This window comes from Scyliorhinus canicula, chromosome 20, assembly GCF_902713615.1.
Source record: "Scyliorhinus canicula chromosome 20, sScyCan1.1, whole genome shotgun sequence".
Lineage (NCBI taxonomy): Eukaryota > Metazoa > Chordata > Chondrichthyes > Carcharhiniformes > Scyliorhinidae > Scyliorhinus > Scyliorhinus canicula.
Genome location: NC_052165.1, coordinates 58,228,901 through 58,242,505, shown reverse-complemented (window position 1 = coordinate 58,242,505; position 13,605 = coordinate 58,228,901). Strand labels below are relative to the sequence as shown.

The following is a 13,605-nucleotide window of genomic DNA, read 5'->3' as shown; positions in this document are numbered from 1 at the left end:
CCCCAGTACTGGAGCCAGTGCCCCATGAACCGGAACTCATTTCTACCACACCAATCTTTGAGCCGCGTATTCGTCTCTGTAATCGGATTTATCCTTGTCAATTTGCATGTGGTTTAGGTAACAATTCAGAGATTATGACCTTTGATGTTCTGCTTTTTGAATTTGGTGCCTAGTCTTCATACTGACTATGCAGAACCTCCTTTGTCCTGTCTATGTCAATGGTACCTGCATGGACCACGACGACTGGGTCCCTCTGCTCCCACTGCAAGTTCCACTCCAGTTCCGAGCAGATGGCCTGAACTCGAGCAACACAGCCATCTGGACTCACGTTCTTTGCTGTAGTGAACGGTGTCAATCGCTCTGATTATACTGTTTGCTTCAACCACTATATTCCTTTTTGCTCCCCCCACACTTGAATGGCGTCCTGTACCATGCTGCCTTGGTCAGTTAGCATATCCACCCTGCAGCCCCCAATTCCATCCAAATAAACTCAAAAAATATCAATCCTGTTGGACAATTGTAAAATCAAAGAGTCCTCCAGCACTCTGGGTCCCCCTACCCGCCTCACTTGCAGTCACACTCTCCTGTCCCTGACCACTGACCAAATCAAAAGACTCTCTTCTAAGAGCAGTGACTGCCTCTTGGAACAAATAATCCAGGTAACCTTTCCTCCTCCCTGATGCATCACAGTGTCTGTAATTCAGCCTTCAGCTCATAAACTCTGAGCCAAAGCTGCTTGAATTTCAAACACCTATTGCAGACGTGTTTGCCCTGGATCAAACTGGCGCCCTGCAGCTCTCACATGCTGCAACTGTGTCATATCACCAGTCCTGCCATTCTTAATGTGCTCCGATTAACTATTTAATTATTTACTCAATTACATATTTTGTTTCTGCTTTCATATAACCTTGCCACTAGTCTACTGGACTATTTTGAAATTTAGGAATACACTAAACCGTGGTCACTTACCTGATACTCACCAAATAGCTAGTTTCTTCTGCAGCAGAGTAAGACCACTTCCCCTATACTGTCCCCTCCAGTTCGTTTTGCTTCCCTTTCTTGAATGGCTTTCTGTACTATGGTGCGATTGTTAGTTTGCTCATTCATCTTGCAGCCCCCCACTCACCTACACAAGCTGAGAGAATCTCAAACCTATTGGACAATTACAAAGGCTGAGACTCCTGCCCTCAAAATCACCTTACCTGCCTACTTGCAGTCGCACCCTCCTGCCCCTGATCACTGACCAAATCAGAAGATCCTATCCTAAGTGGCATGACTGCCTCCTGGGACAAAGCACCTTGGTAACTTTCCGAAGTATCAGTGTCTGCAGCTCAGTCTCCAACTCAATGACTCTGAGCCAAAACTCCTTGAGCAGCAAATAGTTATTTGCTAACATTGCCTGCTCCATGTGTCTGGAAGGCCTTGCGTTCTCTTGTGAATAAAATATATCTCTCCTCCTTTTGATCTTAACCATAGCGAAAGTGATACAGGTTGTGAATCCTTTAGTCAGAAACAAAATGAAAGTTTGCAAACAAATATTCAATGGTATTTTAAATGCAATGTATTTAATCATTATATAGATCAAATGTTTTCCACCTTAAACATGAAGTATATTTTGGTATAATTGTGTTTTTTTAAAGAAATACTGACATATTAAAGAATCCCTTATGAATTAATGTGTGAATTATGTTAATACAGTATGACACATGCAATAGAAGTTTCACTTGTATAAAAACAACTTGACTCACTGGAATAAAATTCACAAATGTTATACATTTTAAGGCAAGTTCACATGTGCAATCCTATCAGGTCAGAACTTCCCAACGCGGTTACCGAGGGTGTGATGGAAGCTGTAGTTTCACTCTTTCCGCCAGAGGCGCACCCAATGGGGAGGGCAACTACGACCCCCGGCATGCAGCGCGCGGACTCCTGCCGCCGAGCGGCGGGGCTCGGCGCGTGCGCAGTGGCGATCGTGACCAGCCCAGGAGACGGCCTGTTCGTCGCCCACCGCCCCCACCGACCTGCCCGCCAACCCATCCACCATCCGCGGCCGGCGATGGTGACGGTTTGAAGTGCGGGTCAACCGTCCTCGGCCACAACCGGACACCCGCTCTCTGAACACCGAGCAGCGATGGAGGCGCTGATTCCCGTCATCAACAAGCTGCAGGAAGTGTTTAACACGGTCGGGGCCGATATCATCCAGCTGCCGCAGATCGTGGTGGTGGGCACCCAGGTAGGGTGGCCGGGCCTGGCCGGAGCTGCCAGGGAGCGTGAGGGTAGAGGCAGCAGTCACTCACACACACAGCTTCACTGGGGACTCGGGTTCCTAGGACATTACCCACATTCTTCATTTGCTATTTGCACCTATTATCCCCCCCCCCCCTCGCATTGATAGTTTTTAATTTCAGATATTGTCGGGTCTTCGGTTTAAATTTAGCTTTACGGTATCTTAATGACACCAGTGTTCCTGCATTGTGTGATGATGATTCGGGTACAAAACGTCCCAAGGCCTCCGGCAAAGGATGAGGACAAACTGGAGGAGCTGAAACTATGTTACAGAGTTCAGCAGAGGTCACTGAAGGTTGTTTTAATTGTGAGGGGGTTTCTAAGGGGAGGGGGGCATTAAAAGTTAGGACTAAGTTGGTTGAAGGACCTGCCATCGATGGAGAGGCCAGAGTTAGAGGACAGAAGGTTAAATGAAGGAGAGAGAGGGTTAGATTGCAGGGGTATAGAGGGAGGAGGCAAAAATAGCAGATCTATCTTTTTTGAGACTAGGAAACCACAGTTATGGAGAGGATGATTGATGGAACATGGTGAGTTTCCGGAATGTGGACAATGGAGGGAGGAAAAAGATAACATTGGCACAATCAAATTTGGTGGTGACAATACAGATAAGGGAATACGTTGAGGAGAGTTGAATGAGATGAGGCTGGAAATGGGCAATATCGCAGAAGTACAAGTAATTTTGGTGATTTAGTCTTTGAAGTGCAGTTCAAGATCAAACACTTATTTTGCTGGAGTGATTGAATCGTAGAATCCCTACAGTGATGAAGGAGGCCATTCAGCACTAGAGACACAATTGCAATCAATGGGAAAGGAACTGTTTATGACAAACCAAAAGGCCTGACTTTGGTCTTTCCAAAGTTTAGCTGAAGGATGTTGGGATTCATCTAACACTAGATAGAAAGAGAAATGATTGTAGGATTGAGCAAAATGTTCAAAAAATAGAACCAGGTGTCACCATACTCCAGATTGTTTCTTATGTTTGACTTCTGTCAGCATATTGATTGTACAAGCTATTCGGACAGATACATGGGTAGGAAAGGTTTAGAGGGATATGGGTCAAATGCTGGCAAATGGGGTTAGCTTAGATGGGCTTTTTTGGTTGGCATGGACCAGTTTGGGCCTGTCTCCGTGCAGTAGATTCTATGATTTTATATGGATGTGCGAAAGGAAAGCTTGAATAATATATTTTTTGAGAACTCAAAACAAAAGGAGAGATGGTGTTTTTCTTAGGAAAGCAAGTAGTGAGGAGGAAGTAAAGTTTGAAGAGGTATATAGATAGGTTGAGCGAGTGATCAAAAAATTGTCAGATGGAATGTGATGTCGAAAAATATGAGGTCCACTTTGGCAGGACTGCAGAATACTGTCTAATGCATGAATCACAAAAGATGTGCCTACAGGTGCAACAATGAATTAGGAAGACAAATGGCCTGTTGGTCTTTACTGCAAGGCGGATGCAGTATAACAGTAGGGATGTCTTGCTGCAGATATACAGGGTATTGGTGAGACCACACCTGGAGTGCTGTGTCTTGTTTTGGTCTCCTTTACTTAAAAAAAAATGAGAGTACTCAATTGTTCTTTTCTAATTAAGAGGCAATTTAGCGTGGCCAATTCACCTACCCTGCACATCATTTTGGGTTGTGGGGGTGAGACCCACGTAGACACGGGGAGAATGCAAATTCCACATGCAGTGACCTAGTGCCGGGATTGAACCTAGGTCCTTGGCACCGTGAGGCAGCAGTGCTAACCACCACCACTGCGCTGCCCCATGTCGCCTTTACCTAAGGAGGGATATACTTGCATTGGGAGAAGTTCAGAGAAGATTCACTCGGCTAACCCTGGGATGAAGGAGTCCTCTTATGAGGAAAGGCTGAGCAGGTTGGACCAATAGTCCTTGGAGTTTAGAGGAATGAGAGGGTCATCTTCCTGGTTTTGGGGGGGGGGGGGGTGCTTGACAGTGTCGATACCACGAGAATGTTTCCTCTCATGGGAGAGTCTAGAACTTGGAGCACTGTCTCAAAATTAAAGATCTCCCATTTAAGATGAAGATAAGGAGGAATTTCTTCTCTCGAAGCATCATTAGTGTTTGGACTTCTCTTCCCTAAAGAGCTTTGGAGACTGAGTTAGTGATTATTTTAAGGAGACATGTTTTTAATCGATAAAAGAGTCATAGGTTATGGAGGGCTAGCAGCAAAGTTGAGTTAAGACGAGAATCGGATTAACCATGTTCTTCTTGAATGACAGAACCTGAGATGGTTCTCCTCCTATTATCATTTTATGAAATTTTGATAACACTCCTGGAGTGTTTTTACTAATTTAAGGTGTGACATGAATACAAGTTGTTAAAGGTAGACAGCCAACATCCAACATCAGGCACCTGCTAAATGTGATCATGACCCCATCCAGGGACAGAGGTGATCATCTCCCTGGACACAGAAAAGGCCTTCGACAGAGTCGAGTGGAAGTACCTTAGAGATGCTGGAGTGGTTCGGGCTCCGAAAAGGATTCACCTCATAGGTGAAACTCCTGTGCAATGCTCCCATGGCAAGTGTGTGGACAAACAACACCAGCTCCCAGTACTTCCAGATGCACAGGGGCACCAGGCAGGGATGCCTGCTGTCGCCGCTGCTGTTTGCCCTAGCGATCAAAGCATCAGCGATCGCTCTCAGAACAGCAAAGAACTGGAGGGGGAGTCCAAAGAGTTGGCAGAGAGTATAGAGTGTCGTTCTACGTGGATGACCTGCTCCTCTACAGCTCAGACCCACAAAGCAGCATGGAAGGAATCATCAAGCTCCTGAAAGAGTTTGGTGTCTTCTTGGGCTACAAACACAGCATGAGCAAAAGTGAGATTTTCCTGGTAAACCTGCAAAGGAGAGGGGCAGCACTGGTGGGATTGCCGTTCAAGCAAGCCTGACACAAATCCGCTACCTGAGAATCCAAATCGCTCATGACTGGGTGGGGATCCACAAATGGAACCTGACCAGTCTGAGGAAGTCAAAAAGGACCTGCAGAGATGGAACACACTCACACTCTCCATGGCAGGGAGAGTACAGATGATGAAAATGAACGTACTGCCCAGATACCTTTTCCTACTAAGATCCATCCCGATCTATATCCCCAAGGCCTTTTTCAACTCATTGGACAAATTAATCATGGCGTGCGTATGGGGGGGGAAAGAATGCTAGGATCACAAAGAAGGTCCAACAGAAAACAAAGTCCAGGGGAGGGCTAGCCTTATCCTAAACCTACAATTTTACCACTGAGCAGCGACACTGGAAAGAGTGATGGGATGACAAAGGAGCCAGAGGCCGAGTGGGTGCGCGCGAAGGAGGCCTCCTGCAGGGGGACCTCTCTCTGGGCACTCGCCACGGCTGTGCTCCCATCCCCAAACACTCCAGCAGCCCAGTGGTGATAGCCACCCTCCAGACGTGGAACCAACTACGGCAGCAATTTGGACTGAGTGACATGTCCGTCAAAGCCCCCATCTGCAATAACCTCAGGTTCACACCAAGAGTCACTGACGCCACCTTCAAAAGGTGGAGACAGGATGGGGAAACATTGATGGTCAGGGACCTATACACTGATGGTGGGGTCACAACACCGGAAGAATTGACGCAGAGATTCCAACTAGCTGAAGGCAAGAAACTCAGGTACCTGCAGCTTAAAAACGTCCTACGGAAGGAGACAAGGACATACCCGTGACCACCACGATAGACACTATTAGAAGAGCTATTGGACGCAAACATCCTAGGCAGAGGGAATTGTAGTGAGGTGTACGAACGACTGCTAGAGAGGGCCGACACCAAACTGGACACGACAAGGAGGAAATGGGAGGAAGACTTGGGGTTTGAAATAGGTTGGGGATTCTGGAGCGAAGCACTGCACAGGGTCAACTCTATGTCCACTTGCGCAAGGCTCAACCTAACGCAGCGAAGAGTAATACATAGAGCCCACTTGACCAGAACCCGAATGAACAGATTCTTCCGGAGTTGGAAGATAGATGTGAACGGTGCCAAGGAGGTCCGGCCAACCATGCCCAAATATTCTGGACTTGCCCCAGACCTGCTAGGTACTGGACAGCCTTCTTCGAGGCAATGTGCAAAGTGGTGGGGTTGAGGGTGGAGCCATGCGCGGAAGTGGCGGTCTTCGCGGTATCAGACCAGCTGGATCTCTTCATGGGGAGGAGGACGGACGCCCTTACCATTGCCTCCCTGATCGCCTGCTGTAGAATCCTGCTCGGTTGGCGATCAGCTGCACCACCTAAAGCTAGACTGACTGTCCGACCTATTGGAATTTCTCCAAATGGAGAAAATCAAATTCCCCATCCGTGGGTCGGAAGAGGGCTTCCACAAAACATAGGAGCCATTGAACCGATTGTTCCGAGACCTGTTTGTGGCCAACACATAAATAAATATGTGGGGGGAGAGCAAGGTGAGGTAGCAAAGCCCAGCAAGAAAGAAAGAATGGGGGGCAGCAGTGAAGAAGGGAGAGGGGAGGGTCGGGGAGGGTCGGGTCGGGGGGGGGGGGGGGGGGGGGGGGGGGGGTGGGTGGTAGAGTGAATTGTACGCTGAGCCAGACGGCGACAGACTGTAAATAGAGAAACCTCAGAAGAAGCCTTTGGGTAATGTACAATAAATGCAAATGAATGGCAATGTATACAATTTTGAAAATACCAATACAAAGATTATAAAAAATAAATAAATACAAGTTGTTGATGTTGACCTGAAAAGCTAGTGACTGGTTGTTTACTTGAACTTTTGAAGCCCCTTAAGTTGATAGTACTGCGAGAATGTTAATTGTGAGAATTCCAGGATATAAACTGAGATGGTGAGTGGAACATAGCGGTAATGGTCTTTCTCCGACAAAGCTTTAATTATCATTCTGAATTGGAGAATCTTTGGCAGGGGAGCTGCTTTTGAAGTCGTCCTGATAAATTGCTACAGTGCATCTTGTAGATTATCACAGACTCAATGCACAGGATAGAGATGGATGTTTCCAGTGGGCAAGGGCAGCACGGTAGCATTGTGGATAGCATAATTGCTTCACAGCTCCAGGGTCCCAGGTTCGATTCCGGCTTGGGTCACTGTCTGTGCGGAGTCTGCACATCCTCCCCATGTGTGTGTGGGATCCCTCTGGGTGCTCTGGTTTCCTCCCACAGTCCAAAGATGTGCAGGTTAGGTGCATTGGCCATGATAAATTGCCCTTGGTGTCCAAAATTGCCCTTAGTGTTAGGTGGGGTTACTGGGTTATGGGGACAGGGTGGAGGTGTTGACCTTGGGTAGGGTGCTCTTTCCAAGAGCCGGTGCAGACTCGATGGGCCGAATGGCCTCCTGCACTGTAAGTTCTATGTAAATTCTATGATCAAGAACTGCTTTGTCCTGGCTACCATTGAACTACTTAACTGTGGCTGCCCACTCCAGTCAAACATTGAACATTCTATATCACAATTGTGATTTGAACCTTGGAGAGGGCTCCAGTGCTGAGCCACTCATTACAGTATCCAGTCTTTGCCTGTTTCCTGATATGGTTGGTCATTAAGCTTTTGTTTGAGAGTGTCATGAATGGTGAGGGATCTGCCAGTGGTGCTATTTAAGGTCTGAGAGATGGTAGGTTTTTGAAGTAAAAGAGAATGCTGAAACACTCTCCAGGTCCAGCAACATCTGTGAAAGAAATGGCTCTATCACCCTCCTGTATTCTGACTCATTGGTGTTTGAGATCTGACCCACTTCGGTCGTGTCATCAGCAAACTTGCAAATGGAGTTGGAGCCAAATGTTGCCACAGTCGTGTGTGCATAGGGAATATGGTAGGGGGTTAAGTGCATGGCCGTGCGGGATCCCGGTATTGAGGACTACCGTGGAGGCGGTGTTGTTTATTATCCTTACTGATTGTGGTCTATGGGTCAGGAAGTCGAGGATCCAGTTGCAGAAGGAGGAGCCAAGTCCTAGGTTTTGGTGTTTTGATATGAACTTGGCTGGGATCATGGTTTTGAAGGTGGAGTTGTAATCAATTAATCGGAGTATGACGTAGAAGTCCTTGTTGTCGAGATCCTCCAGCGAGGGAGATAGAGAACCTAGTGGCGTGGTGCACCGACAACAATATCTTCCTCAATGCCAGAAAAACTAAGGAGCTGGTCATTGACTTCAGGAAGTGAAGTGTCGTACACACCCCTATCTGCATCAATGGTGTCGAGATGGAGATGGTTGACAGCTTCAAGTTCCTAGGTGTACACACCACCTCGAAGCTACGACCAAGAAAACACAACAACACCTATATTTCCTCAGGAAACTAAGGAAATTTGGCATGTCCACATTGACTCATCAATTTTAACAGATGTACCATTGATAGCATCCTATCTGGCTGCATCACAGTCTGGTATGGCAACTGCTCAGCCCAAGATCGTACAAAACTACAGAGAGCCGGGAACACAACCCTATCTACACAGGAACCTACCTCTCATCTATTGACTCCATCTACACCTCCCAATGCCTTGGCAAAGCGAACAGCATAATCAAAGGCCCCTCCCACCCAGGTTATTCTCTCTTCCAACCTCTTCCACCAGGCAGAAGATACAAAAGTCTGAGAACACGCACTAACCTAACAGATCCAAAAACAGCTTCTTCCCACTGTTACTAGACTCTTGATGACCCTCTTAAGGACTGAATTGATCTCCCTACGCATCTTCTCTAACTGAGTAGTACTGCATTCCATATGCTCACGCGTTGCCTGTGCCCCTGTATTTACATTGTTTATTTTATTTGTTTTCGCGTATGGAATGATCTGTCTGGACTGTATGCAAAACAATACTTTTCACTGTACCTCGGTACATGTGACAATAAAGCTTAATCTAAAATCTTACTTTTATGCTGTCCAGTTTCTAGTATTTAGATGATCTGCGAATGTTATCTAATATTTGACAACCAAAGTGTAGATGCTGTTAATATCTGGCTGCAGAGCAATATGGTTGCTTCGTTGTTGAAGGAAATGATAAGAGAGCTGAACATTGTGGAAGTTTTAGCCCCAGTCATTACCCTAGAAGGACAGGCCATGAATTAATTAATTGACCAAGGGCACTCCTGTGAAGAACTTCCCAGTGGTGTTTTGGTGATTTACTTCCTGTAACAGATTCATCTTCAAATATGACTCACCATTCAAGCGTTTGACCCCCATTGGTTTTACTTTTGGTCAGGCGCCTCTGTTCAGTCGGTTCATTCACCTTGTGTGGGTCCAGGCTGTGGCGAGGGCTAGAACTGACTGGTTCTGTCAGAACTGAAACTGATGAGGAGACAGTTCTTCACCCAGAGAGTGGTGAGCCTGTGGAATTCATTACCACAGGAAGTAGTTGATGCCAAAACATTGCATATTTTCAAGAAGCAGTTAGATATTGCACTTGGGGTGAAGGGGATCAAAGGAAATGGGGGAAGGTGGGATTAGACTCTTGAGTTGGATGATCAGCTGTAATCATAATGAATGGCAGAGTAGGATTGAAGGGCTGAATGGCCTCCTTTTTTCCTTAATGTATTTTGTGACAAACGTGTCACAAAAAACACAAAAACATACTCAACAACCTCACAATCCACGGTTTGTACAATTTTTATCCCCTACCTTCCCATCCCGCTCGACGAACAGTTCCTCAAACATTATCGTGAACAACCCCCACTGTGTCTCAAAGCCCTCCTCCGACCCCCTCAACTCAAATTTGATCTTTTCCAACCATAGAGAGTCATATAGGTCCCCAAGCCAGGCCGACATCCCTGGTGGCGTAATCAACCTCCAATTCAGCAAGATCCTTTGGGCAATTAGAGAAGCGAATGCTACGACATCGGCCCCCTTCCTCTCCATCGGCTCCAGCATTTCCGATACCCCAGAGATCGCCACCATTTGGGTCCGGCCTGACCTCCACTCCCACAATTTTGGAAAACACTTCCCAATACCTCTCCAGGTTCTCGCAACCCCAGAACCTGTGCACGTGATTCGTCGGCCCTCGCCCACACTTCTCGTCGGCCACCCCTTGGAAGAACCCACTTGTCCTTGCCCGAACTATATGTACCCTATGCACTACCTTGAACCGAATCAAGCTCATCCACGCACACGAGGAGGTTCAATTCACCCTTTGACTCATACCACAGACCACAGTCAATTCCCCTCCAACTCCTCCTCCCACTTGCACTTGATCCTCAACGCTTGTGCCTCTCCCAACCACCCATGTATATCCCCAATCCTACCCTCTCCCGACTCGTCCGGGAGCAGCAATTGCTCTAATAAGGTATACCCCGCAACCAGGGAAACGCCCTCCACGCCTTTCTTGCAAAGCACCGCACCTGCTTTTGCCCAAATTCACTCCCCCCTTGGCAACTCAAACCTCTCCTGCAGTTAAGGAGAGCCACCCCCCTTTCTACCTCTGTAGCAGGGCCCTCTTTATCCTCAGCACCGTCTCTGTCCATATAAACTCTGAAATCACTGACTTAACTTTCCAAAGAACGTCTTCGGGAGACAGATCGGGTAGGTCTGGGAAAACATACAGGAACCTTGGCATTTCACAACCTGCATCCTCCCTGCCAGTGACGGGTGTAGTGTGTCCTATCTCTTAAAATCCCCCCTAAGCTCCTCCATCAACGTTGCCAAATACCTCTTGTGCATCGTAGCCCATTCCCTTATTACCTGAATCCCCAAGTACCTGAACCTTTTCCTGCTCCTGTTTTCTATGTTTCTATGAACATGGTCAACCTGTTAGCACAGTAGTACATACATGTGGCATTATTGATGACTCCTTCCATTACCTTATTCATCGCCCGGAAGAGGTTGATGGGGTGGTATTGACTGAGCTACATTGACCCTGTTTTATTGTCAGCGACGCAGAGGAGGGAAATTTTCCTCATTATGAGATGCTAGGGTCATAGCAGTATTGGAATAGCTACTGTACTTGAGGGTTCACGGGATGCAACTTGCTCTGATCTTGATTTGATCTGTTGGGGAAGGCATTGATTCTCCATCCTGCTGTTACTCCTGGTGATTTTAGAAAGGGCAAATCCCATTGTTATTGTGTGCTCTGAGTTTTGGGGGGTTTGTATTACCCAATCTGATGGAACGTCGGTAAAATAAGAACTATAACAAGATGGATTTAGTTATTTGTAATGACAGTATCTGTCATCCTGCCTCTCAGCTTGTATAAGTGCCACTCCCTGAGGAAATTTAAGTGTTGAGAAAATTTTGTATTTATATAACGACAATGAACCGCAATAAAATACCACCAATGACAATAATAACAGTCATAAACATTCGCCCATCCTCAATGAACAACAAAACATATTAACAATAACTTAAATTAACACAATATTAAGTTACATAACCACAGAAAAAAAAAATAGAAACAATAAAGAACCCTTGTACTGATCCTCTCAGGGCAAATTTGACCCTCTCCAATTTTATGAATCCCGCCATGTCACTGATCCAGGTCTCCACACTTGGGGGCCTCGCATCTTTCCACTGCATCAAGATCCTCCGCCGGGCTACTAGGGACGTAAAGGCCAGAACACCGGCCTCTTTCGCCTCCTGCACGCCCGGCTCCGCCGCAACCCCAAAAATCGCGAGTCCCCAATCTGGTTTGACCCTGGATCCAACCACCCTCGACACCGTCCCTGCCACCTCCTTCCAGAATTCTTCTAGTGCCGGGCATGCCCAGAACATATGGGCATGATTTACTGGACTCCCCGAACACCTGGTGCAACTGTCCTCACCCCCAAAGAACCTACTCATCCGAGTCACAGACATATGGGCCCAATGCAGCACCTTAAATTGGATGAGACTAAGCCTCGCACATGAAGAGGAAGAGTTGACTCTCTCCAAGGCATCCGCCCAAGTCCCATCCTCTATCTGCTCCCCTAGTTCCCCCTCCCATTTAGCCTTCAGCTCCTCCACTGACGACTCCTCCACTTCCTGCATTACCGTATAAATGTCAGACACCTTCCCCTCTCCGACCCACACCCCCGAAAGCACTCTGTCCATCGCCCCCCGCGAGGGCAGCAAAGGAAATTCCTCCACCTGTCGCCTAGCAAACGCCTTTACCTGCAAGTATCTGAACATGTTCCCTTGGGGGAGCCCAAGTTTATCTTCCAGTTCCCCCAGGCCCGCACACCTCCTGCCAATAAACGGTCCCTCAATTTACTGATGCCCACCCTAAACCACCCCCTAAATCCCCCATCAGTGTTCCCCGGGGTGAACCGATGATTTCCACCTAATGGAGCCTGCATCGAGCCCCCTGTATCCCCCCTATGCCGTCTCCACTGTCCCCAGATTCTTAGGGTCACCGCCACCACCGGGCTCGTGGTATACCTCTTGGGAGAGAGCGGCAACAGCGCCGTTACCAGGGCACCCAGGCTCGTACCTCTACAAGACGCCATCTCCATTCTTTTCCACGCCGCCACCCCCCTCCATCACCCATTTACGCACCATTGACATATTGGCCGCCCAATAGTACCCCAAAAGGTTGGGCAGCGCCAGCCCGCCTCTATCCCTCCCTCGCTCCAGGAAAACCCTCTTCACTCTCGGAGTCCCATGCGCCCACACAAAGCTCAAAATACTGCTAGTCACCCTCCTAAAGAAGGCCCTGGGGATGAAGATGGGCAGGCACTGAAAGAGGAACAAGAACCTCGGAAGCACCGTCATTTTGACGGACTGCACCCTCCCCGCCAACGACAATGGCAGCATGTCCCACCTCTTGAACTCCTCCTCCATTTGATCCACAAGCCTGGTGAAATTATGCTTGTGAAGAGTCCCCCAGTCCCTGGCCACCTGCACCTCCAGGTACCTAAAACTCTTCCCTGCCCTCCTAAGCGGGAGCCTACCAATTCCCTCCTCCTGGTCCCCAGGGTGCACCACAAACACCTCACTCTTGTCTAGATTTAGTTTATAGCCTGAAAAGGTCCCAAACTCAGCTAGCAGCTCCATCACCCCCGTCATCCCTCCCACCGGGTCCGCCACATACAGTAGCAGGTTATCGGCAGACAACGACACCCTATGTTCCTCCCCACCTCGCACCAAACCCCTCCACCTTCCTGAATCCCTCAACGCCATTGCCAACGGTTTGATTGCCAATGTAAACAACAAGGGGGACAGGGGGCAACCCTGCCTGGTCCCTCGATAAAGCCGGAAGTACTCCGACCTCCTCCCATTCATGGCCACACACGCCATTGGGGCCTCATATAGCAGCCTCACCCATCTAATAAACCCTTCACCAATTCCAAACCTCCCCAACACCTCCCATAAGTACCCCCACTCCACTCTATCAAAGGCCTTCTCCGCATCCAGCGCCACCACTATCTCGG

The 13,605-nt window shown here is 48.0% G+C and overlaps 1 protein-coding gene across 4 annotated transcripts in view; it reads left to right on the top strand.

Annotated features, from left to right (window-relative positions):
* The first annotated feature begins 1,950 nt into the window (after positions 1-1,950).
* dnm1l (dynamin 1-like) overlaps positions 1,951-13,605 on the top strand; it is a 72,689-nt gene continuing 61,034 nt past the window's right edge. For 3 of the 4 annotated variants that reach the window (XM_038780040.1, XM_038780041.1, XM_038780039.1), the window contains exon 1: positions 1,951-2,233. In XM_038780040.1, the coding sequence (XP_038635968.1) occupies positions 2,132-2,233 (102 nt within the window). In that variant the 5' untranslated portion in view covers positions 1,951-2,131. The remainder of the gene's footprint in view (positions 2,234-13,605) is intronic. The other variant, XM_038780042.1, reaches the window with a different exon arrangement.